Below are 27,177 nucleotides of genomic sequence, written 5' to 3' on the forward strand. Positions count from 1 at the left end.
GAAAAACGTTCGGTTGATGGTCGGTATTATTACAGGACACAATCCATGGGGTCAGCATATGACCACCATTGGAATCATTGAGGACCCGATGTGCCTGTCGTGCTTGGAGGACACGAATAGCACTAAGCACCAGTGTTGCCAGAACCAATCGCAGCAGCGTACTAAAGCGATGATCAAAAAAGTAATAGATTGCTGTACTCCGTAATAGGAGTCTAAGCAAAATTAAAAAAAAAAAAAAACATTTTTCTAATAGCGGTCGCCCCTCGGCGGGCAATGGCAAACCTCTGCCGTTCGGAGTCGGCTTGAAACTATAGGTCCCTCCATTTGTGGAACAACATCAAGACGCACACCACAAATAGGAAAAGGAGCTCGGCCAAACACCTAACAGAAGTCTAATTTTCGTTTAATAATAAATCTGCAAGACAAAATACGGATTCCTTCTTATACATACATGTAGATATTCTTTTATATTAAATTCTTGTTCATGGTCCATTGAAAAACAATGGGACTTACATAAGCAGCGATGGATAAAGAAGGTTTCCCAATACGTCTTTTATAAAACATTTTTTTTTAAATTTGGCTGAAATTGTAATTTAAAACATGAACAATTTTTTTCCTGTTTCCTCTTAGAATTGGAAATTGTAATAGATTTCATATGAAGTGTAATAGCGTAATAAACTGAGAATAAATGTAATAGATCTATTACAATTGTAATAGACTGGCAACACTGCTAAGCACTTTCTCTGTGACTGTCCTGCCTTTGCTAGAGCACGGCTACGAGTTTTGGGTTCCGATGTGGTGAGAATGAGTAATATTCGTTCTCTAAAATTGGAGGATATTTACAGATTTGCCAAAAAATCTGGAAAATTTTCACAGGACTAACTACCTCTGTCTCTGTCTCTATTCTTTCCTATCTCTTTCTCTGATACATTTGTCCTTTCCTCCTTGACTATATACCCTCTTTCGAGAATGGTTCAATTTGCCACACAAACTTTAGTATTCTGTTATTACTAACGTACTGAACGTACTCCCTATTGAATTTCCTATTTTTTACTAGGTATTTGAAAATCAAAACGACATTTGAGTGTCTAAATTACAACTGTCCTTCATCAGCTGTTTTCTTGCTTTCAATTTATCGACATTAAAAATTGATTCAGCAGGAATTAGCAACTTCCTTTCAAATTAACTGTCACTTTGGGTTCTCAATTTCCCCTACGTTGCAAGTTTCTTGCACACGCGAGATCTTGATAATTTAAACAGCTGTTCGAACAGACTAAATGTCGGCATTCTACTTCAGTAGTTGAATTCATCCGGTCAAAATGTGAATCCTGTCGATTATAATCAGTAAGACAATCTATGAGCATTCTTATGTCGGCACCATTCGACTAATATGAATCACGAATCGCGAGAAAAAAAATTAAACAACAGAGCATCAAGCGGATCAAGCCACACCTCCTCTTCACAAAATTGGCTTTTCGGGCAGCAACTCGTGTTTCTTGAGAGTAACTGATGGTAAGCGAGGTGGCTTCAACTTGTTGAAACCCGATGAGTGCTCACAAACAAGAGCACGCATATCCTAGTTGGCCGCTTTAAGACACCCTGTACACAATTTGCATGCAACTTTTCATATACATATTTGCATATGTGTCTTACTCATTATGCGACCGACCAAGCAGTGTGTGGCTATTGACCAAACGGAACATCTCCACTTGACCAGTGGTCAGTGGCCAGTAATCAGCGGTGCCTTGAATGCATGTCAGTGTGTCAAGGAATCTAACAGTTTAAGTGACTGCAGCAAAAAAACAAAAATGCAATTACAGTTGCGCCAAGCTCATACAAACAAAAAACCACACATAAATATGCATATCCACATATGCAGCAACAGAGAACAGGAATTTTTGAATCGCAGTCCAAATGCTTCGGATTATAGCAGGAATTTCATTGGAATGCCGGCATCTAATAGTCAACTCTAACTGGCGAAACTGGTTAAACTGCGTGGCATGCATAGGAAAAGAGAAACCAACTAACGCAGCACCAGTTAAGCAAAAGCATATGTTGCCCCTAATCATCGAGTAAACAAGCAACTAAGCGGGCAACCATCCTGTTCGATCAGCCAAGAAGCAAACACACAGGTGTACACACAGCGACAGTCCAGCCAACCGGACACTCGAATTGCCAATGTCTAAAGTAAATCCGATTTTATTTGCTATTTTTTTTTAATTTTTTTTTTTTCATTACAAATGAATGACACTTGTGAGCCTCGCAGCTTGCAACTGTGTGCAAAAATCGGCTGGGTAGAAAAGGAAATTTCAGAAAGTTGAAAATTTAGCCAGTTAGTTATGTTCTTGTAGCAAAGTGAAATCAGGCTACTTCCAAGTAGCGCTGGTGAGAGAGTAGAAATCAAATCAGGCACAAAGGCGTGCAGAAAGTAGCATTTAGTTTTCTTTTGCTGTAAGTCTAAAATAATCTATTTTCTTAACGGCATAGCTTTTAGTTTTCCATTTCTCGAAAATAATATCTGATAGAGTTGAAGTTTGGAGTTTTGGGCTCTTTTGGATCATCTATTGCGATCGCCGTAGCCGAATGGGTTGGTGCGTGACTACCATTTGGAATTCGGAGAACGTAGGTTCGGACCTCCGTGAAACACCAAATGAGGAAAAAGTTTTTTGAAATAGCGTTCGCCCCTCGGCAGGTAATGGCAAACCTCCGAGGGTATTTCTGCCATGAAAAAGCTCCTCTCTGCCGTTCCGAGTCGACTTAAAACTGTAGGTCCCTCCATTTGTGATACAACGTCGAGACGCACACCACAAATAGGAAGAGGAGCCCAGCACACAAAAAGGGTGTAAGCGTCAATTATATACATATATTGGCGTCAGACCCAGCAACAACAACAAAAATTACTCCAGCCTGGAGATCAATCGAAAAATAACAAGCTACATATTACTTTATACTCAGTAGGCAATTGTGAAGTAAAGCTCTTTCTCGAAGAACCAAACTGACCAAACTACAAAACGCTCACTGTTCCCGTACCGCTAAATGGCAAAGAAGCATGGACGATGTCAACAGCAGATGAGAAACTTTTGGAAGCCTTCGAGAGAAAAATTCTCCGTAAGATCTTTGGTCCGCTCCGCGTTGGTGAAGAGTATAGTGTGCGGTGGAACAGTGAGCTGTATGAGCCATGCAAATAGGGACATAGACACGCATAGCTTAGCGTGTAAAAATACAGTGGCTACGCTGGTTTGGCCATGCCAACCGTCTGAACAAAGACGCCTCAGCAAAAACGAAAACGAGGTACCCCAAAAACGAAAACGAGGAAGACCACATCTCCGTTGCAAGAAACAAGTGCTGCAGGACCGGTCACCGCTTGGGATTTCTAACCGGCACCAGCGAGCGCTGGACATAAACAACTGGCGCGTTATTTTGGATTCAGCCGACAGTCAGCTATGGAGCCACACAAGTAAGTAGAGTAAGTAACTGGCGTTAGATTGTCGATTGCTTTGAGGAATGTTGCTCTTGGCGTGAAGAGTGCACAGCCTGTTTACTTATGTATACCAGCCATTTTAAGTAACCCAAAAGCTAGCTTATAGTCATCAGACCAGACGAACACGCTGGTCACCCAAGAGAAATAACACGGACTGTTTACTTACAAATTCTTTGCACAAAGATTTTGTCTGAAGGCACAGCTAGAAAAATTTTATGTCAAATAATTTTCTAAAACATTTTAACCCTCTAGCGACCTTCCAAATGTACTGTTATTCGAATTTTCTAAAAAAAACGACTTCTAAAGAAATTTGGCACAAACAATGCAAAATAATTTTGAGATTGGAATTGCTGCGCCCAATAATAAATTTGTTGGGTGTCTAGTGGAGCTTCTCCTCCAATTTGTGGTACGCAAGCAATTTTATGCCTCCTAACGGTAGATGGTTTTTATAAGGACCTTTTTCGTGGCAAATATACACTCGAAGGTATGTCCTTGCCTGCCGAGGGCGACCGCTATTAGAAAAAAACCTTTTCTATTATTTTGGTGTTTCTTGCCCACAGCGGGTTTCAAACACGAACCATTTCGGTTACGACGGTGGTTTCAATCTTAATCTGCATATAAAGCAGGATGTAAAAAATAATACATTTTAATATTTTTTTTTTTATTTTTTTTTTTTTTTGCAAATTTGCTTGAATTCTAACTTTTTGTAAACAACTTCCTCGATTTTAAAGTTATTCAGCACAGGACTGGTTAATATATCCTCAGTTATATCTGAAAATCATTAATATTGAATCACTCTTAGATATACTCGCACACACACACCTACGGCCAAAGTAATGGAAAGGCGAAATTTGTATCTGTCAAACTACTTTTGTTTTGTTACTTTTAGTTTTCATAAATTTTGTATATGAACATAATTCATTCTACAACAAATAGCCAACAAATCAAATCCTCAAAGTTTGCACAAGACTAATAAAAATTCAACAAATTTTCATCAAAATATCAAACTATTTAATCGGAATTAATAACAAAGAAAAAATAAACTTGGGTACGCAGTTTCATAACCCATTAAATTTTAGTACTATAAAGTGCAAGTTTGAAGTGGTTCAAAATTTTCGTTAATTTTTTATAATTTTACTTGCTGACGGTATTGAATTTGTTCTATATAAAAAAATGTCCTGCATGCGTTACTTTGAACGAATACGGATTCCTACGATTATTCTACAGAAGAAAGCAAAGTTCCTACATGCCTGCGAAAATAAATAACAAATTTGATCTACAAAGGTAACACCAAAATAAAAATCGATTTTTTTTTTGCATGTTATTGTAGTAAAACATTTCAAAAATACCGTGTTAAAATTTTAAGTCAATCCGAGCAAAACTTTTTAAGTTATAGAGCATAAAGCCGAGCCGCCTCAAACATCTGCCGAGACGCAGCAGTTGCGCGCGTAGTCCGTTACAAACTTTAAACGCGGTTTTCTCCAACCTTTTTTTTTAAAGTGCGTAGTCATTGGCATTTGAAAACTACTCAACCGATCCTTTTGAAATTTTGCACACATATTTTACATATAAAAAACCTCCCCCCAACGTTTTTTTTCGCCATTTTTTTTTTATATTAAGATGGTTTTACACCTACAAAATGGCGGCATTTTTTCGTCAAAAATCACATTTTACTTCAAACGACTACCAAATGGCTGAAAATGAAAATAAATCGTCAAAATAAACGTTGGGGGGAAGTTTAACTCATACTTTAACTAAATTATTCGATTTTTTTGATTTCAGATGATTCTACGCTGAGATATGCTGACTACTGCAAAATGTATTTTTGAAAAGACGTCTACGTAAATGTGCTCTCATTCGCTCATTTTGCAATATTTTTACATGAAAATTTTATCAAATATTCTTGAAATGTTACTTTATAATATGCAACAACTTTTAATAAACTGACTTGAACCGTTTCGCTACAATAAATTCATGAAAAAAGTGTTTTTTTAGCTCCAAATATATTTATTGCTCCAAGGGATCTGTGGCGGGTTGGCTTTCCATGGCTACTACAATAAATTTGCTTATAATGTCTAAGTGCGTGGATCGAATTTAAAAAGTATAACACACAAATGTAGTCACTATATCAGCCTTTTGATTTACAGTACTTTTTATAAATTATCATTTAGAATTAATAGCAATATTTAACGTTAAGGGGGTAGTATGGTATTTTTTTTTTCATTTTTTTTTTTTTTTTTTAATTATTCTATAACATCTTAAGATTATTGTGTGAAAGTTTGAAGTGCATTAGAGTTGATCCAGTAATGAGTTCTGAGAGACACCGCAATAAAACTTTTTTATGAGACGTCCGCGAAGATTCGCTGCCACCAACTCATTTCTTCATAAAAATCAATGAAAATTTCACACAATATTCTTTAAATATGACTTTATAATGAAGTAATTTTAAAATTTTGAATAAATCAACTGTGTCGACAAAAAAAATTTCGAAAAATATGCTTGTTTTACACCGAATTAACCATACTACCCCCTTAAAAAGCCTATTTTTGCATAAGCTTGAAAAAATTCCCTATTACAGACGCTTATTTTACTTAAATACACACACAGAAAAATAACAATATTCACTTATAAAAACTCTTTATTAGTTCAAATTTTGAGTTAAAGCTATTTTTACTCAATAATACTACGAATTTTATAAAAATTCTATTATTACAAATGTTCTTCTCAACGTTTGAAATACCGTGCAAAATAAATGTGCGGGACGAACTGTCAAAGGAGCGATAGTGAAAAAAGAATAGAGCGAAACCGAAAAAACCCCAGTCAACCAACAATGAGGTTCGATAGAACTTTGTAGTTTTTAAAAGAGTTACATTTACCTTTGGCCTTCGATAAATCTTCATTTAAAAAAATAGTGAAATTTGGACTAAAAAATCGCGATAAAATAATATTTCCAAAAAAGTGAAAATTTGGAATAAAAAATCGCGCCATGAGTCGATAAATCATCATTTTAAAAAATTGTGAAAATTTGAACTAAACAATCGCGATAAAATAATATTTCCAAAAAAGTGAAAATTTGGAATGAAAAATCGCGCGATGAATCGATAAATCATCATTTTAAAAAATTGTGAAAATTTGGACTAAAAAATCGCGATAAAATAATATTTTCATAAAAAGTGAAAATTTGGAATAAAAAATCGCGCGATTAATCGATAAATCATCATTTTAAAAAATTGTGAAAATTTGGAATAAAAAATCACGATAAAATAATATTTTCAAAAAAATTGAAAATTTGGAATAAAAAATCGCGCGATTAATCGATAAATCATCATTTTAAAAAATTGTGAAAATTTGAACTAAAAAATCGCGATAAAATAATATTTTCAAAAAAAGTGAAAATTTGGAATAAAAAATTGGGCGATTTTTTAGTCAAAATTTTCACCTGCGGTGCTTTTTGTTACAAAAAAAAAGGCAATATTTAAAAAAAAATTGCCTAATTTTAGCCTGCAGCGCTTTTTTGTTTTCAAATATACATACATATATATATTCGTGTTAAAAAAAATACTAAAATAATAAATTTTTCACCAGGGTCACTTATAAATTTTACGATAATACAACATTTTCATAAATAGTATGAATTATAAAGCCTAAGGTAAATGCTTGCTGGGTCAACAATTGCTTCTCTTCAACGATATTTCAGTACAAGATGCAAATACGGTGGTAAAAAACGTAATTTTTAAGCTTTTCCTGGGGGTTCTATAGGGACCCTAGGAGATTGGGACTTTCATCGTTATAATGATGTGACCTTACTCTTCCTATTCAGCGTAGTGGGCGGTGACACGTCTCCTCCTATCCGCCATCCATCCAAATATCCCGGGGTAGTAATGGAAAGTTTAGGCTCGGTGGCTTGCCTTGTTATTTTTCACCATTACATAGTGCAACTTTTTCCAATATTCATAAATTTCAATAAATTTAGTGAAACAAAATGTAAAAAACTTACCCTTACAACACAGCTTTTGTTTTTTTTTCCAACAGTTAATACTCGTAATCAGCCCTACTAATTTTCATTATTTCATTTCGAGTTTGTTTCGCTTTGCTGTCGTTCACTTGTTTACACTGGTATTTCCTGATTTTGAGTGAATACGCAAAAAAAACAGATTTTAAGCAATAAATTTATTATTCTTATGGTTCCATTCACACACACCCAGTGGTATTTGTTTCCTTGTTGTAACGATATTTATATTATAAATACTTACAGTCAACGTCAAAAGTAAGTGTACACCATATATTGACAAGCTCCGACTATTTTTTTATTTATTTATTTTATTTATTTAGTATTAAAGTCAAACAAGCAATCATGGGTTATTTTTACATTGATTGACCTTAAGAATAGTTTGCATAATTAAATCGTAGATAAAAGGATTAACAATAAAATCAAAATTAAAATTAAAATTACAGTTATATTTATTTATATATTTTGTAATTTCCGTTGTTTGTGTATAAAAATATAGTTCATACTACTCATACTACAATAAAAACCATGTAAAGCAAAGTTGCGAACTTTGTATAAAATTAGTGAAAATTCGGCAAGTTTTCATCAAATTTCAAACTTAAACTTTTTACTCGGAATTGAAAAGAAAAACTGGGTATGCAGTTTTATATATCAGATAATAAATAATAAAGTGCAAGTTTCAAGTAAATCAAAAATCACACTAATTTTTGAGATTTTTTCGTTCACGCTCTTGTGCATTTTCTCCATTTAACGCCCACTCCACATTTTTTTATATGGAAAAAATGCCCAACACCGTCAGCCGAAAAAATTGTCAAAAATCAACGCAGTTTTTGTACCACTTGAAAAAGTTCCAAAATTTGGTGAAAATCAAGGCGAATCTATTAAAGGTGGTATCGGTAAATCAGCTGTTTGTTTGACAAATCATACAAATCGTACAAAACATTGTTGTTCGTCTAGTGCTACCAGCTTCACTGAATGCGCCTTGATGAAAATTTGCCGAGTTTTTACAAATTTTATAAAAAGTTCGAAACTTTGTTTTAAATGGTTTTTGTTGTAGTATGACCTACTAATTTTATAAGAAAAAATAATTGAAATTGCAAAATAAATAAATAAATAGTCAAAACTTATCAATATAAGGTGTGCACTTTCTTTTGACGCACATTTTTATTTTCTTTTTTAATTAACATGCACGCACACAACTAAGCGCGAACATGGAACGGCGCACATTTTCAACACAAAAACAAATCAACAAAAAAAATCAGAAATCTAAACAACAAATTAAACACCACAAATAACATGAACACCAAAGCAACAACAAAGAACGCCCCTCCAATTCAGTGTATGTACTTATGTACATACCTACATACATATGTATGCACAGAATTGTGTGAAACACCTGTGCACCGATCAAACAGCCAGCCAGTCAGAAGAAACAGTCAATGGCGATGATGGTGGCTCTAGCAATTGGTACAGGCATGAAACTTTCGCCTGTTGCGCCTGCGCCTTCATGTACATACTATGCGCATATAGGAAGATGAGCGAGAAATATAAAGGCAGTAGCCGTTGCTTGTTGTTAGTGCTGTTGTTCGTGCTGGCACAGCTGGCCGCCGCGCTATATGGATTGTGTGCAGACTAACTACTGCTTTTAAGTGGCCACTGGGCGCTCGGTTGCTACGCGCTTCAATGCACAACGGCGCTGGCCAACTTCATGATTGCAGCGACGTACTGCTAACATTGGTAGGGCAACAACAATCAATAAACAATATAAGCGGAAAAAATGCATACAGTGACAGCGGTGAAGCTGCAAACAAAAAGTGGGCTCTTTGTTACTTTTTTGCTGCTGCAAACGCAGTTGCTTATGGTTGATTATTTGTCGCTGCGGTGTTCGGCAGTGGTGCTGCGCTGTCGGCTGCAAAGCAGCGCGCAGCTCTATTACCTGTTTACTTAAAGAACTGTTTCACGTACGTTTGGCACACAACTTCTCTTACTTTTGCGTTAATATTGTGAGTTTTTTTCTATTTTAATTTGATTCAATTTTATTGTTTACACTTTGCATTTACCATTTACGATGAATTTTATTTTCACATGGAATCAATGCACACACACATTTTAGCCACAAATGCACTGATCTTCTTCGCCTCGTTCAAACCGAGCCGAAAAAGCAACGGAACTGCGAGCGAATAACTAATAGACCGACATGGCTTTCTCACTCACTACTAACTTTGCTGCTGCCTCCGTTTTCTTTCTTCATCTATGAAGCTACTTGGCTTTTACACTTTATTAACTTTCTTTTCGTCGTTATTTTCTTTTTGGCAAATGCATTCACTTTACACTTATTCACAAACGCATCATTCCAACTGAGTGCATTCTTCAACAAGCCTAATGTAATTTAAAGATTGTTTAGCACACGAAAAACTCGATTAGCATTTTAAATTATTAATTAGTTTAACAAATAACACCGCCGAACGGGCACAATGGAGCAAGTAAAGGGACAATGTGACGAAAGCGAAACGAACGAGACAAGTGAATAAATACAATTTGTGAATTTGTTGAAAAAGATACTCGCAGCAGCAGCGACGGCGTCGACGCAGAATGTGAGATGAATTCGCCGTTACGATCGTTATGGCAGTCAGCTGTTTGCCGGTTGTAGCAGAGTTGTATTTGAATGTTGTTTTTGAAAACGGGAGGTATTCACAACGTGTGGTAGATGGCGGCAAAAAATACTTTCTATATACAGTAAAAAATGTGTATGTTAATTTAAAATCAAATAAAAAAAGTTCACCCTCTGATAAAGTACTTTACGATTAAAGTACTTACAAAGGCAGCCAAATTATTGAGAACAAAATGGGGCATGAAAGTTCCAACCTCCTAGGGTCCCCCCAGGAAAAGCTTAGAATTCAGGTTTTTTACGACCGTATTTGCATCTTGTACTGAATTATCGTGGAAGAGAAATGTATGAAGCAATTGTTAACCCAGCAAACATTTAACTCAGGTTTTATAATTTATACTACAATATTTTATGAAAATGTTGTATTAATGTGAAATTTATAAGTGACCCTGGCAAAAAATTTTTTATAAAAATTTTATTTTATATATGTATATGTTTTAGTTTTTTTTTTTTGCATTATGTATATATGTATGTACATATATGTGCAAACAAAAAAGCGCCGCAGGCGAGAATTTGGAATAAAAAATCACGCATTTTTTCAAGCTTATGCAAAAATTAAACATTTTTATCGTTAAATATTGCTATTTATTCTTGAAGGTAATTTATAAAAAGTACTATAAATCGAAAGGCTGATATAGTGACTACATTTTTGTGTTATAATTTTTAAATTCGATCCACGCACTTAGACATTATGAGCAAATTTATCGTGGTAGCTATGGAAAGCCAACCCGTCGATACTGTTTTGAAAAGTTTTTCTTCGTAGAAATTATTTTGGTGGAATATTTCGGTATTTTTGATTTGCTTAATTATTATTAACGATATGAAAAAAAGACAAGGAGAAGGAATAGCTAATTTAATTGCGCAATTGGCTACTAATAACAGTTGGCGAAAATCCATAAACGACGTTTATTGAGGTTTTCAAAAAATTATTAAAAAATTATATTGAAATCTCACTTTCAATTACGGACTGGGAGTTTAGCACGAAAAAGTAGATCATCTACTTATATATGAACATATTATAAGTTTTCTTTCAGTCGCAATGGATTTGCATTCTCCGATCCATATACATATGTACGTATATGCGGCATTTCTTCGTTCTCATGTAGAGTATGCAGTTATTGTTTGGAGCATAGATGACTAGATGGGAAACTCTTTTTCTCGTGAGAGCGCTGAAAAATGCGCATTTTTTATAACATTTGCCAATATTGCTACACCGGTAGAAATATGAATTGGGTATTTTTTGAAAAACAATTGAGAGTTTTTAGTTTCCACACCACCATTGAGGTTAGTATTTAGTGTGCGGTTGCCCAATAGCCTTATATCACCCGTATACACCTACATATACTAAAAATAAGCACAATCCGTATGAAATATGTACATAAATAAGCAAAAAATTTAAAAATTTATATGTAAATGAAAAGTAATTAAATAATAATAAAGTAATGAACACGAAAAACATAAGTTATAATTAAAAACATGACATATTGCGATTTTTTAATATAATACAGAAAGTAGGTAACGAAAAAAAAATAATAAATAGGAATAATAATAAAAATAATAATAATCTTTATATGGTATATAAAAACTAGCAAACCCGGCCCGCTTCGCTGGGCACACTAAAATAGAATAGATATGATTTAGAACAGAAAAGATATGGTTTTCATATTATTTATTTCTTTATTCTTTATTTAAGCGCTTTGAATTGATTGTTTCTTCGATGAAGAATAATATCACGCGGTTGAGTCCGATCGCCAACAATGATTACAGCTACTTCATCGATGGTAGGTGCATTATATCTTCTTTGATGTTGACCTGTAGGTGTTTTGTCCGCTTGAATTTTTATTATATGATTGTCGCTAGACATACGTTCGATTGCAGTTGTAAATAATTGAATTAATGCATTATTTTGGTGCAACATCAGTTCTAATTCCCTAACCAAATTCCGATCCAAACTTCTTTCGCCAGCTACATATTATTCGGTGCTCAGCTGTATCACCACCCATAAAATATATTTGCAGAAATTGACATTTATCATCATTGAATGGTATTAGAAAGTCAATTCTATGGTAAAATTGGCCTTGTATCTGTTTGGTAAAAAGTCATCAAAATGATTGTCATTGATCAAAAAGTCATTGATATCAAATGATGAATTTACCTTAAAAGTTGGCATAAAATTATCTCTAATAATCTTCGTTGCATCAAATGAAGTCATATGGAAACATGTATTATAGTTCCTAATTTGTTTCAGGAAATCTTGAGATTGTGCTATATTTCCGGATAATAATGTAAACAATGGCTCAGGTGGTACATTTAACGCTCGCAATTTTACTTTGCCGCTCAAACAACACATTCCAACAGTTTCGTTTTTAAATTTCTTAGCATGGCAATGTTGACATATTTGATTCATTGGACCAATTTGAACAAATTTATGGTCACTGTAGTTAACTGTGTGATCGTATGCAAAAGCAGCTTTGTTCAAATTGATGTCTCTTGGTCGATTTGATCTGGACCGTGCCATTCGTTGCCGATTTGCTTCATTTTCTTCTTGACGTTCTTCTGATGTCGCGTTATTCCGAGCATTTCTCATGCGCCTATTATTATTTGTCGAGCGACTAATATGAATACGCGATTGTCTTGGCATTTGTACTGTAATAAACATTATTGTAATTATGGTATTCTGAAATTTTGTGGACTATATTTTTTGTTTTTTCATTTTTTTTTATCATTTGATTCACTCATGATGCATCGTAGTTTATCGCATATGAACCGAAAAAATAAATCCACTAAATTTGATGAAAACTTACATTAATTAATTCCAATTTACCACGTGAAAATTCCTAAATGTATAAGAAAAATATAAGCACGTGAGCGATTGTTATGGTAATTGAAAAAATAATAAATTTCTTTTTGACGATGTTGTTTCTTAGTTATTCATTTGCGTTGTTTGAAATTTAAAAAATATCTTCTTTTTTCATGATCATCAAGTGTTAACAATGTGTGTAAGTTTGGTTTAATTCGGCGCAAAGACACGGCGGGTCCACGTTTTGGCATATATTTCGAGACCCTAGTCATCAATAGGTATGAAAATGACCCCGTATTAAAGCACTTATCGACAGCTTTCATTTGATGCCCATATTGTACATCCACAACCAAAGGTTACCCGGGTCCACGTTTTGACCTATATCTCAAGACCCCAGTCACGGAGCGGCATGAAAAATACTCTGTACTAAAGCATTCACCAACAGCTTCCATCTGATATCCATATTGTACATACACATCCGAAGGTTACCCGGGTCCACGTTTTGACCTATATCTCGAGCCCTATCCACCAATAGGCATCCAAACTATACGTAAACCATCTTCAATACCTATTTAACAATGTGTGTAAGTTTGGTTCAATTCGGTGCAAAGACACGGCCGGTTAGCGAACACACACAAAAAGTTGACTTTATTTTATATATAAGTCTGTATGTCATCGATGAACTCAAAAACTACTGGACCGATTCTTATAAAAATTCGTATATATATGAATTTTTCCACGGAGAAGGTTTGTAGATTATGCTCATTGCTGCCACTCGCCACCAGGTGGCGCTGCAGAGTAGCAACTTCTGCCCCGTTCAACCGATCGTCATGAAAATTTGTATGACCATGTATTTTTACACAGAGGAAACGAATATGACACGTTCAAGACCCGCTGATGAACTTAATGCATGTCTTAAATCATCAGTTCTATGGCGTCATTTACAGAAATTGACTTTGAAAACTAGCATGCGTGTACAACTACCACGGGATGCATCGGCTGGAAATTTTGCAACACAATTATTGGATATTGGAAATGGGCGAATGGAAATTGATGAATCTACACAATGTATCATCCTGCCAGCAAACTTCTGTAAGATCACAGAAAGCATCGACGAATTGGTGCAAAAAGTTTTCCCAAACGTTGCACAAAACTACAAAAACCATCGGTGGCTCAGAACGCGTGCTATATTAGCAGCCAAAAACAGCGATGCCAATACCATCTACTTCACCATGCAGCATGGAATACCCAGTGATACGACAACACATAAGTTCATCGATACTGTGGAGAATCTAGAAGAGGTTGTTAAGGGGGGATTCTACTGTAAAAATCAAATTTTCATGGATTTTGTTTTCATACTTGTATTAATTTAATTAGTAAAAAAAAGTTTAGGGTTACATAAACACAGGTCTTGAGTGTACAAAAAATTTTTTTAAATTTATTTTCATTTCAAAATGGCAGCTGTACAGCCGCTCCCCCGAAACGCCTTTTGAAATCTGCCCACACTGTCGCGCATTTAAAAAAAATCTGAAATGAAAAAAACCAAATTTTTTTTATTATATATCATTATTTTTAGTTGTTAAGCCTATTACTTGCAAAAAAAAAATTTTTTTGTAAAATTTTTGAAGTTTTTTAAAAAATCGACATTTTTTTGTTGTCATTTTGTTATTAAAAAAGGGGTTATAAATAATAAATTTTTTCCCACCATAGCTTTAAAAACTAGTAAATATTGTTAAAAATATACTATCAAAGTTTGAGCTTGATATGTTAATTTTTCACGGAGCTGTGATGTGGGCAATTTTGAAAACGTGGTTTCGAGAAAAACACGCTTAAACAATTTTTCATACTTACAGCTTAATCAGCTATTCCTGCCCCATATAACATTTCGTCTGCTCTTAATATTTCATTATCCTCTTCAAGAAGAGCCTCTGTACGAGCTTTTCGGGCTTCGTGGGTGGATTCAGAGCGACGTTTAACCTTTTTCTTCTCACGACGATTGTGGACGAAAATCGCATATTCATAGCTGCGCTCGCCAATTTCGATTTTTAATTCTTGCATAATCCACAATATTGCGAGATATCCTTCATTAAAAAGACAACCAGCTAAATTCGCTGCAATCTTAACAGTTTCAAAACCAGAGTGTAAATGCTTTGGAGCAAATTTCCAGATCAAAGAGTTTAAACTTTCATTAGCATTCTGCGTGTATCCACCCAAGCATCGCTGCAGAAGATCATCACTGCTGAGCTCCTCGTAGATCGGCCAAATTTTTTCAGCAACTTTTTTGTCCAATGGACGATCATGTTGTAATTCTGCTTCATATTCTGGATCTTCTTAAAGTTCTCGTTCTCGCTCGCGTGCTTTCCACCAGCACCAACTCTTGATCAAGCGCATATGACCGTAAACCGCTCGAGCGCTCAGTTTATACCTGCTTTGCTAAAACTTTTATAACTTGAAAACTATTCAAGATTTCTTTTTAAGATTTTCATGGAACATTCTGGAGTTGTTTCTGAGTATGTTTCAACAAAAAGTAAAAAATCGATTTTTTTAAGTTTTACATTAGAGGCCCCCCTTAACTGTCCAACTGAATTCTTAAATTCGCTTGATTTGCCAGGCATGCCGCCGCACGTCCTTGCATTCAAAATTGGCATACCCATCATTCTTCTTCGAAACATAAATCCACCACGAAGACGTACTGTTGTTACCACAAATCCCAATGATCCCGAACAGATGAACAGATATGCCATTCGAATTCGAACATTTACAGTTCCCGGTGCGACATCATTGCGAAAGCGAATTATTAAAAAAGCACAAGGATAATCGTTACAATTGTGTGGATTAAAGTTGGAGAATCCATGCTTCTCACATGGACAGCTCTATGTGGCTTGCTCACGTGTCTGAAAACTTTCTGATTTATTCGTTCACAACAGATGGAAAAACAAGAAATATTGTGTAACCCACAGCACTTCAATAGACATCGAATTGAAACTAAACTTAGTAATGTCACAATTTTTTCGAAATAAACAAAATCAATAAAATGGTTTAGAATGAATTGAATATTTGTGTACTGATTTTTCTTTAAAGTTATTTTTCTAAAATTTATTTTAGTTGTAGGTGTAGCAACGCGCGCCGGGTACAGCTAGTTAATAAATAAAATAATAAACCAAAAGTTTTAATTTAATAAAATATGCATAGTAAAATATCCTATTCAAACCTTCGAAAAACCGCGTTCGCTGTTTGAGTCTTTTATTTAGTTGTCGTTTGAAAAAAAACATAACCTAAAAAATGTCAGCGCCTTTTACAAGTGTGAGAAAGTTTGCCTTTTAATCGTCATATGGAGAGTGTAAACCAACCACAAGGCACAACAAAAAAGTAGCTGCAGACACAAACATTGTAATAGGGTGGGCCATGTAAAATTTGCTTTTTGAATCGGCTATAAAAAAAAGAGGTTGTCTGTAAAGTCGGTTTACTGACGATAGTTTAACGTGATAACGTCATAAGAAAATACTGATTGAATGGTTGCAATTTTCAAAAGAAAATTTTAATTTTATTTGTTTGATAGATATTTTGTATGGATATAGAGAATGAGTTAACAATAACATAACATAATATACTTTAACATAACATAACATAACATAACAAAACATAACATAACATAACATAACATGCTGCTCATATTTTGGTGCGTGCAGCCGGCTACATAGAATTATAAGACGTTATCACGTCAAAAAATAATATATTAATAACATTAAAACAACAGGTATTATTAACAAACTTGGTTTTATTTTAAATTCTTCAAGTGAATCAAATTAATAATAATCAATAAGAAGGTATATGCAAATACAAATACGTGAATTTATATATGTACATATGCGCATATACATACATATATACGCTCACTTAAGTAGGAGAGAGCAAGATGTCGAACGTTGCCGTTCGTTTGCTTTGTTTGCTCTGTCGTTCGTTCCGCGCTTTCGCTTGCAGTTCATTCAAGGTAACGGCAATGAGCAAGGTAACGACAAATGAGCAAGGTAACGGCAATGAGCAAGGTAACACTAATGAGCAAGGTAACGACACATTTTTTTGTGCGTGCAGCCTGTTAAATGGAATTATAAGACGTTATCACGTCAAAAAAAACTAATCAATATTTTTTCAAACTTGTTTATTTATTTTGAAGAATATTTATTTATTTTGAATAATATTGTCATTTATGAATGAAAAATATTATCGTTCAAATGACTGCCACGACTGGCTTTACAGTAGGCCATTCGATCAACCCAATTTTCGTTTCCACGACAGTCGGTTCTACGTTACCGAAACGACCCGGATTTATATCCGGTCAAGGACTGTCACTCCAGCAGCATTCCCCGTATGTAAGTATGGGGAATGTTTATGCTGTTACAACAACAACAATCAACCCAATTTTTAAGCACATTTTCGATTGTTTTTGGGCTCCAATTTCATGAATGGCAACTTCGATTTCGTGTTTTAAAGCATCAATCGTCTCTGGATGGTTCGCATAGCATTTGTCCTTAACGGCTCCCCACAGAAAATAGTCCAATGGGCTTAAATCACAGCTCCGAGGCGGCCAATTGATATCGGAATTTCGACTGATTATTCGGTTTTCAAAAACGGTAGCCAAAAATTCGAGTGTAACTTTGGCAGTGTGACAAGTTGCACCGTCCTGTTGAAACCAAATGTCGTCCATGTCATCCTCTTCAATTTTTGGAAACAACTCGTTGAGCATGTCACGGAACGCTCGCCATTTACTGTAACCGCGGAAGAAGAAGAAGACTCACCACTTTGGAAATAGGTTTTCAATATTTCCCAAATTTTGTTCAAGCGTATAGCGTACCATTTCGTAAATGTCAAACCTTTAAGTAAATTATGAACACATTTGACATGTCATTTGTGTTACCATTCTCAAAAAAATAGGTGGTTCAAAAAGCAAACGCTATATGGCCCACCCTGTAGTCAAAAGGCAGCGTATCTAGCAGAAGATTTTAGACAGTTGTTCCCAAGACAGTCGGTTCCACGTAACCGGAACGATCCAGACTTACATCCAGCCAAGGACTGTGACTTCAGCAGCAATTTTCACGCTGCTACAACAACAACAACTGTCTGCTTTAGACGAAATTTCAGCAATTTGCAGCGCATCTCCGTGAATCTAATTTGAGGAATCCCCCGCCCAAACTCAATTCCAATATTTCTTTTCTTCAAACATCGCTTTAAAATAAAGAATTTTCTAAATATTTTGGCATTTATTAATTAACTAATATTACACGCGCCAAGAATGTCACAATATCCAAAATATCCTTTATCGAGTTAAAGCTAAATTTATAAAATATAACATCAATTATGCCTCGGTAACAAATGCAATGCATTAAAATTTGCTAAAATGTAAGGTAGTGAATGAAAGTTATGAGGTTACATACGAGAATGATAAAACCTAACAAAGGTTGAAACAATTACACGAAAAACTCGTTTATCAGACATAAAATAATATAAAATAATGAAAAGTTAAAAAATTATATTAATAAAAATTTAACATAAATTAACGTAAGCATTAACAGAAAAATCACTTATAAAATAAAAGCATGAATGACAACAAATGACGTGACAGGCACGAAGAGTACGGACCATTTGAACGGAAAATTGGAAAAGTGGTTACACAAAGAGGTATAAAAAAATATAAATGTATGTCATTAACGTTGAGACAGCAAATGGGTTTATTTTTAAATGAAATGGGCTAATTAAAATCTACATATGCAGCTAATTTAATGCAACTCACAAACTTTTCAAACCATTTCGCAGCAGATGCGCCACCAGGTGAGTGCATATAGATGCATGGCAGTCTCGTGTTTAAATTGTATATTCTAATTGCAGTCTGAACTTGATTAATTTACTTACATCCTACTATAAAAGCGACAGTGGCTTTGAATATTGCATTTTGAAACAATAATTGCGCGTTTTTAAAATTTCGAACCTTACAAATAGTGGCAAATACCAAGGTTTGAAGGTTTCGCTGGGAATTTTAGCTAAACTAAAAAGGCAATTTGCAGTAAAAAATAAAATGCTATTTGTGTGGATATTGGAGGCAGCGACTGTGTTGCACTTCTGCGCCGTCAAGAGACAACGCTAGCGGTGGCAGCGCATTTTGAAGGTGTGGAACAGCAAACCATGCTCACATCAAGTTGCTTAGTGGGCGAAAGCGCGCTGTCACACTGTTGGTTGGCGCCCATCGAGTACGTGGAACAAGATCCACTGGTCGGCATTTCATTGAAGCCACTGTCAGTACGATAGAACAATGCACGCGTAGTCTCACCGGCGGTGTCTGGACACTTGTCATCATTGCCACACTTCTCAAGCACACACGGTGTCTCCTTTTGCAACTGCTCCTGCAGCTGCTGCTGTTGCTGCTGAAGTTCATGCTCTTTGCCAATCAACTCATCCACAACGGTTATATCGATACGTGGCACATCTATAGGCAATTTTAGTTTGCTTGCTTTCGCATGTTGTTGCCTCTCATCTTCTTCTAGGTCTTCGTCATCTAGCCAATTAAGCGAAAAAGATTGTGATAGATTTTTACGACTTGCCGAACGTCTCTTACTGCGTGGCGTATCCGTTGAGCTGGAAGAGCTGCAATTGAAATTTTGTGCAGACAGCTGGGAAACTTGCATATCATCGTCCTCAATTAAATCTTGTGTATCATCGTGCGCAAACATATCATACTCCTGTGCTTTTACATTGCGTTGTTGTGTATGCTTCATGCATTTGGAACTATTTACCGCCAAGCGACTAACTTTCATATTGAAACTACTGTCAATCGATTGTTGACCGTTTGCCGCTTTGAGGTCAGCAGTCTTATAAATTGACCGCAAAGGCGAGGAACTGCGATCGGGCGTAAATTTTTCGCCTTCGTTATGGCCATCCATGTAAGCCAGTGAGTGGTCGTCAATGGTAGTTGCTTCGCTTTGATTCAATGCATTACATCGATAGCTATCCTTTGCAGATTGCGGCAATTTATTCTTTTGTTGCGGCTCCTCGCGGCATCGCCTACTTGTTTGCCGCACTGGCGGATGTATTGGCGATAGCTGTTCCGCGTCTGCAAGTTCTTGCATAAAAGTATGTATATGTGACTTCATTTCGCTGGGGTGTTCGTGTGGCGATTGCGGCGAGTTGGAAAATCCATCCGAAGCTGAAATTGGCGAAAGTGAACCGAATGAGCTCTTTTCCAAAGAGTCGGAGAGTTTGCCGACGATGGCAAATTGACCGCCACGCAAACTACCACAAGTAGATGGGCTGGAATTTGAATGGTTCGTTTTAGATTTTGTTTCCGATGTACCCTCGTCCAGCACTACAATATTATTCATATCGAATAGCTTGCGACGCAATGACATATCTTTAGCATCATTCATAATTGACATATTTGAATCGCTACTAAATCGTATATGGGAATCTATGTCACAGGTGTAGCGATCGGCAACAGCCAAGTGCGGTTGAAAATATGGCATTAAAGCTTCTTCTAGTTCTGGTGGCAATATCATAGGTAACGATAATTCCGTTTGTGTGCCACAATCACGTATACGAAGTCCTGATTTCGTAATTGGTGTATTAATATTTAGTTCGGAAAGTACGATGCGGTGACTACGAAGCGGGCAATCTACTGGGCTTGGCACAATTTGGTGTTCCTTGAAATATGAGCTTATCGCTGATTGTGCTTTGGCTTCATAATCAGGATCGGGAGAGTCATGAAATTGTGTTTCATGCGGTTCGACATTTGCTGGCTTCAACGAAGACACCTCATCAATGTTCCATTCAAATTGCGTAGACGATAGTTGTGGCGTCGTGGGACGTTGAAACAATGATGGACTAAGAGCACATACAAAAACTGAAACCTAGTGAAGAAATATAATACTGATTATACTAACCTTCCAATTAATGGCAAGTGCAGACGTTCCGCCAAACCGGGCTCAAAGGGATTTCGTATGCGGTGCAACCGTTTCGCAGGAGGCGTAGAACACGACATATATTTTGAAGAACTGCTTGCGGCACTGCTATTCGTCGTTGACATGCTACAATTAATCGATTTGCTGGGCGTTCGAGGATGCAGCAACTTTTTTTGGCATCTACCTCCTCCGGGTGTTGTAGTAATTTCCATTATTTCGTTGTTTACTTTGTGGACCACTTTTCCACTCATCTGCATAGTTGAATACAGTTTGAGTGGTGTCCCAGCCTTCTCATATTCCATATTTATATGTGCTATTACTTAATAAAATCTATCTTACCGCGAAACTATATAAGTTCGTCGCCGGTCAAAAATTCGAAAAACTGACTGACAAAATAGAATTTCCCTAACAACCGTTGGCCGTGATTGCAGCTGGGATATTTAGCACAGTGTTGCAATGTTGAGTAATAATAATAATATTAGATACCGATAATAGAATAGATTTACATGCATTTGAGGTTACGAGAAAATATTTATTAAATTGGAAAACTAAATTAATAAAATGCCAACTCAAACACAGGCATAGTTCATAAAATTTTAAGTGTATTAGAGTAAAAAGATAATAGAAGTGACAAATAATATAATAAAAGTGGCAAGCTAAGAAGTTTACAAATTTATAAAATATGCAAAGATTTTGTTTTCAAAATCAAATAATGCTTAAATTATGGAAAGTAAATAAAATTTTAGAAACAAATTTTATTGTGCAGTTTTTGCCCCAACAAGGATTTCTCCTTATCACGACTTTTAATTAGTTAAAAAAATATTCAAATGATTACTTAAACGAGAAATATTATACGCAAGCAATCTACTTCCTTTGATATTCCAATAAACACCACAAACTTGACTAGTCAAACCTCAAATTTTAGTCTGCTTCCGCCAAGTGATGAGTGCAGACAACGACAGTTGTTTTTTCTCTTTCGCTAAATTCTTACTTGCGGTGATAGTTTAAAGGTATTTTTTGCAATTGAAGTCCCATTAGATAGTATTAACCTTCCGAGTGATGCAAACAATTTTGACGTGAGGTTTCTGAGTTTGCACCTTTCTGTGGATTTGAGCAAATATCAAAACGTATAAAAGAACACTCTTTTAATAAGCAAATCAATTATATAATATCGAAGTCCTTATCCGGTTTTGTTAGGCGCAATGCCATTAAATTCTCTGAATCGCATACATTTAAGCTGCTCTTTATATCGCTTTGCTAGGTTATATCTGAAATATGCTGTTTTATAAGTCGACCGATCCCGGCAATAGAATTGAACGTGTTCAAAATTTGTTTCTTAAATTCGCTCTTTGCTCTATAATATCCCACCTTTAAATTCCACTCATCTCCTGCTCTTAAGCGTTAAATCTCTTGAAAATCGGTTCCAAGTTTATTTACTTATAAAATCTTTATCCATTTATTTTACTCAACAAAAAGTATTGTACATGGGTTAATTTAACAGAAAAAGAAAGGCAATTGAAATAAAGAATTTCATACATGTAAATATACAAAACCCATAAATATTAATTTTGGAAGTTTCATGAGAGAATTCTGATATTTCCCTTTTCTTGCACATTTAAGGCACCATTTAAAAAATTCCCTCCTATCAGTGCTTCCCAATTCGGAAATATTTTGCCGGTCTTTCCTTTTCGTTTACCTGCCAATTTGTACCAGTCAGTTTTCTCTTTCTGGTCGAACACTGAATCGATTTGTCTTCTTCTTGCTCGCATTTTCTCAGCTGAGTTCGCTGTCAGAATCGGACGCTTCACTGGAACGACGCAATACATAGGGCAGCGGCCGATAAAAAACAACCACAAAAGCGAAATCTGCAAACAACAACAAAATAGTTGAGGTAGCAGCAGTGGCAGTAGCAGAGAAGCCAGCCAACGGGCAACGAAAACGAAAAGCTAGCTGCTCCGTGCGGTTGCGGACGGACGGGACGGCGAAAAAATCGAATAACGAATCGGTCGCAAAGGCGAAAGGCAAAAGGCAGTGAAACGGCAAGACGAAGAATCGGTGCGTCGCCAGAGGGCATTAAAGAGAAGTTGGATAAACTCGGTAAAAATCTGTGCACTGTGCAAAAGGTCGTATCAGCATAATTATCGATTGACTAGGGGAATAGCTCCTGGAAGAAAAGGCAACAAAATTCTGCGAAAACAGCGTAAAAGTAAAAAAGCTGCGTTCGCATCGAGGAAGAACGAAACAGAAGCGGTTGGAGCACGAGCAGGAGAAGGAGCTGGTGGCAGCAGTAGAGTAAAGAGTGGAAATAGTAGCAGGGACGGCCGGTGTGCTGTTGATTCGAGAGCTGAAGGTGCCGGTGTTGGTGTTAGTGTGTGCATTTGTAGTGGTGATAATAGTGCTGGTGTTGTTGGCGTTGACGTACAGTGCACCGAACACGAATATTGTAGAAAGGCAGAAAGGGGTAGTCGTAGTGACAGTAAAAGTGCACCAGAAGGTGCTGCCGCGGCTTCGACAACGAGGCATACTGGAGGAGCAGTCACTGGGTGTAAATCAGGTGGTGCGGGTAGAACGGTAACAGCATCAGCTGAAACAGGAGCCGGTAGTATATGTGGTCGCAGCAGTGGTAGCGGCAACAGTAGTAATAGTAGTAGTATCAGAGCCAGCGCCGGCGCAGGCGCAGACCTAGAAGAAAAGCAGCTGACCGCAACGCCACCACTACGCAGGACACGCAGCCAACAACAGCTGCAAAAAGAATACGCGAAAGGGCAGGACGAGGTGACCGGTAGAACTGGTGGCGCAGGTAGCAGCGGTGTTCGACGCACGGAAGCTGCTCCAGCAGCAGCGGGCGCTGTCGGCCAGGGCTGTGAGTTGACGACAACCATGGCGGAGACGGGCTGCAAGCATTTCCAGGCGTACGTGAAGGAGCAAAGCTTGGATACATTTCGCATTATTGATGCATACTTTTCGGCGTGTGTGAATAAGGATGCCCGAGAGAAAAAGGTGTGCAAAAAAAAACAAACAAAAGAAATGTATATGATAAGGAAAATTTGTATTGTTTTCATTCCCTGTGTGCAGTAAGTTTATTAAGTAAATAGTTAACGATCGTATGGGCCACCTACTATTAAGATAAGCATGCCAACCTTATCCTGTTGTAAACATCATTTGTGTATTTTTGCAGGCGCTTTCCTGCTGTTGCTTCGAGTGTGGCAGCTATGGGCTGCAAGTTTATGCCTGCCTTCACTGCATCTACTTTGGATGCCGTGGCGCACACATCGCTACACATTTACGTGCGAAAAAGCATGCAATCGCGTTGGAGCTGTCACATGGCACATTGTACTGCAATTCTTGTCGTGATTTCATCTATGATAGCCGTTGCCGAGAGATAGCGATGGTCAATCGACGTTTGGAAGCAAAAGACCTAAGTAAGAGTCTTAGTTGGCAGCCCTGGATACCGACGCCAAAGGAGACAAATTTACTGTTGGCTAACCCGCGACGTCGACATGTGCGCGCCAACGAGACGATTGGATTACGCGGCTTAATTAATCTCGGTTCCACGTGTTTCATGAATTGCATAGTGCAGGTAAGGAATGAGAGTGTGTATGATTCATGATTGCAATTTTTTTATCGCATTCTTTTATAGGCGTTAATACACACACCACTACTCTCTGATTATTTCTTATCGGAGCGACACGAGTGCAACGCCAAGTCATCATTGAAGTGTCTCGTTTGTGAGGTTTCTCGGTTATTTCAGGTTTGTTATATACAAATATTTTGTCTTTCATTCTTTACTTTGCATATTGCTTTTGATCAGGAATTCTACAGTGGCTCTCACTCACCATTATCTTTGCATCGCCTATTGCATTTGATCTGGAATCATGCAAAACATTTGGCCGGCTATGAACAACAAGACGCGCACGAATTTTTCATTGCCACGCTGGACGTGTTACATCGCCACTGCATTAAAGCAAAAACAGAGTGTGAAAGTGCCAATAAGCAGAACAATGCCACATCGTCTGGTGGTAGTGGTACGGGTGGTGCAGGTGGCGGAAATCAGCATGTGAATAGTAATGCAAACTTGAATAGCAACTGCCCGACGCAGTGTAACTGCATAATAGATCAAATATTTACTGGTATGCTGCAGAGTGATGTGGTGTGTCAAGCGTGTAAAGGTGTTTCAACCACAATTGATCCGTTTTGGGATATATCATTAGATTTGGGCGAGACGGCTCATGGTGGCGCCACGCCAAAGACGCTAATCGATTGTTTGGAGCGTTACACACGCGCTGAACACCTCGGCGAATTTGAGAAAATCAAATGTTCCACCTGCAAATCATACCAGGAATCAACGAAACAATTTAGCCTGCGCACACTGCCCAGCGTAGCGAGCTTCCATTTGAAGCGTTTCGAGCATTCATTGATCGGCAAGAAAGTCTCCACGTTCATCTCATTCCCCGTTGAATTTGATATGACACCATTCATGTCTGAGAAAAATAATGCTTATGGAGATTTTCGTTATTCACTGTATGCTGTAGTCAATCACGTGGGCACCATCGATACGGGCCACTTTATTGCCTATGTGCGACACCACAAGGATACATGGGTTAAGTGTGATGATCACATTATCACCACGGCGACGTTGAAACAGGTGCTGGACAGTGAAGGGTATGTACATACATAAGTGTAACCTACATGAATAATATAAAAGACAATTCGTGTTAAATGTCAATGTGCAGATGTGTGTTTGTAATTTGTAACTACAGTTTTTTAAACTTAATATTCAAATGTTCAACAGAGATTTGTGTTGCTTAAAACTCTTATCGTAAACAACCTCAAATGTTAATTTTTCTTTCCTTTCGTTTTCAACTTTTAATCTGTTTTGCTCTTTCCATTTTTTCTTTCAGCTATTTACTATTTTACCACAAGAACATTTTGGAATATGAATAGACTGGTTAAACATAAATAATAATAATATTAATTATAAAATACAACAACAAACTACTACTCTTAGTACTACATACGACAACAAGAAGAATACAAATACAAAAGCGTACCACATCAAACAACTACATTTACAAATACAAACAAATAATTAAGCTATTATTAATAAATGCCGTAAACAAACAGCTGAAGGTGGCCAGCGAAGAAGCAGAGCAGCAAACAGTAAGCATTGCTAAGGCAATGCGATCTATACATACATAGCAAAGCAGACACCACTAACAAAAGGCCGAGGAGAAGAGATAGAAGCAAAAGAATTTGTGCAACTCTAGCTGATCACGGATCATGTGTTCGCACTGTGAAGCGTTGGTGGGATGTATGACTCGGTGGTGGCGCAAGTGAAAACGCCACCGCTTAACAGCCTAAAGCACTTACAATTTCCCGCAGTAGCAGCCGTGCTAATAGTAATGAAAGCAGCAGTAAATACACCTCTAATGCTAAATATGGTTTAACAAAAGAAAACAAAAATAGTATATAAAATATATCTAAATAATTTTTATTTATTCTAAAAAAAAAAAAATGAAAGAAAACAGAAACGAAAAACAAAAAAGTACTCGTTACCCGCTTTTATGGCGATTTTATTTACTTTCTTTCTTCCGTAACTGTTTGTCGATGGTTTTATTTCTCTTTTAATATTAGCTTCATGCAGCATTTTTTCTTAACGCGTTTCTGAATTAACAAATCTCTATTGTTTTTAGCTTTTTTTTTATTTCATTTCCCATTAGTTTTCTTTTTTTTCGTTGTGCTGGCCAACGTTTTCCACTCTTTTTCGCGTATTTTGTCTGGTGTGCATAAGCAGCTAATTATGCTATCTTCGCCCTTTATTACTGCGCACTCTACGCCGGTCTTTCACGGCCGACGTTTATCGCATAGTTGGCAGCGCTCGGGTAAATTGACTGGATGCGTCAGTGGGCAACGGCCGCTGACATTAGATGCGTGCGAGTGGCACTACATCGGATGTGATGAACATTTTTAATGTCAATCCTAATTTTGCAATTTAAAAAAAAATGAATTTGCTAAATTTTTAATAATTAAAAATAATCATCAAGTTTTAAATTCATATTGGCTCATAACAAAACAATTTAATCGACCGCTCTTCACCTTCTGCATTAAACTATGCGTTTCTAATGCAATAATTGAACTGTTTCTATATATTCATCCAAATGCAAAAGCTGATAAAGTCAAATAAGTTGTTTTGTCGAAATTCCACATATACGTGTTCGTATATATTATGTGCTTCCATTTGTAAACAATTTCATATCGCTACTTAAAAATAGC

General features: G+C 36.6%; 2 protein-coding genes and 1 long non-coding RNA gene across 4 annotated transcripts in view; 1 reads left to right on the plus strand and 2 right to left on the minus strand.

Annotated features, from left to right (window-relative positions):
• LOC129240420 (uncharacterized) overlaps nt 1-9,985 on the minus strand; it is a 46,660-nt gene extending 36,675 nt beyond the window's left edge. The window contains exons 1-2 of the long non-coding RNA XR_008582071.1: nt 9,551-9,985; nt 7,479-7,604 (exon numbers count right to left, since the gene is read on the minus strand). This is a non-coding gene — a long non-coding RNA (uncharacterized LOC129240420). The remainder of the gene's footprint in view (nt 1-7,478; nt 7,605-9,550) is intronic.
• Nucleotides 9,986-18,741: 8,756 nt separating this feature from the next.
• LOC129241730 (protein aurora borealis) lies at nt 18,742-21,327 on the minus strand. Of its 2 annotated transcripts, XM_054878212.1 has the most exons (3): nt 20,887-21,327; nt 19,566-20,827; nt 18,742-19,505 (listed from the first exon to the last, which is right to left on the minus strand). In XM_054878212.1, the coding sequence occupies exons 1-3, from the start codon at nt 21,204-21,206 to the stop codon at nt 19,081-19,083; spliced, it is 2,007 nt and encodes a 668-aa protein (XP_054734187.1). In that variant the 5' UTR covers nt 21,207-21,327; the 3' UTR covers nt 18,742-19,080. The 2 variants fall into 2 exon arrangements, with proteins under 2 accessions (XP_054734187.1, XP_054734186.1); XM_054878211.1 differs by having other exon boundaries at nt 18,742-20,827; nt 20,887-21,323.
• Nucleotides 21,328-22,627: 1,300 nt separating this feature from the next.
• On the plus strand, nt 22,628-26,381 carry LOC129241322 (ubiquitin carboxyl-terminal hydrolase nonstop). Its single transcript, XM_054877579.1, has 5 exons — nt 22,628-23,904; nt 24,083-24,484; nt 24,545-24,655; nt 24,716-25,566; nt 25,806-26,381. The coding sequence occupies exons 1-5, from the start codon at nt 23,785-23,787 to the stop codon at nt 25,846-25,848; spliced, it is 1,527 nt and encodes a 508-aa protein (XP_054733554.1). The 5' UTR covers nt 22,628-23,784; the 3' UTR covers nt 25,849-26,381.
• The last annotated feature ends 796 nt before the right edge of the window (nt 26,382-27,177 follow it).

The sequence above is a fragment of the Anastrepha obliqua genome, chromosome 3, assembly GCF_027943255.1.
Source record: "Anastrepha obliqua isolate idAnaObli1 chromosome 3, idAnaObli1_1.0, whole genome shotgun sequence".
Classification (NCBI taxonomy): domain Eukaryota; kingdom Metazoa; phylum Arthropoda; class Insecta; order Diptera; family Tephritidae; genus Anastrepha; species Anastrepha obliqua.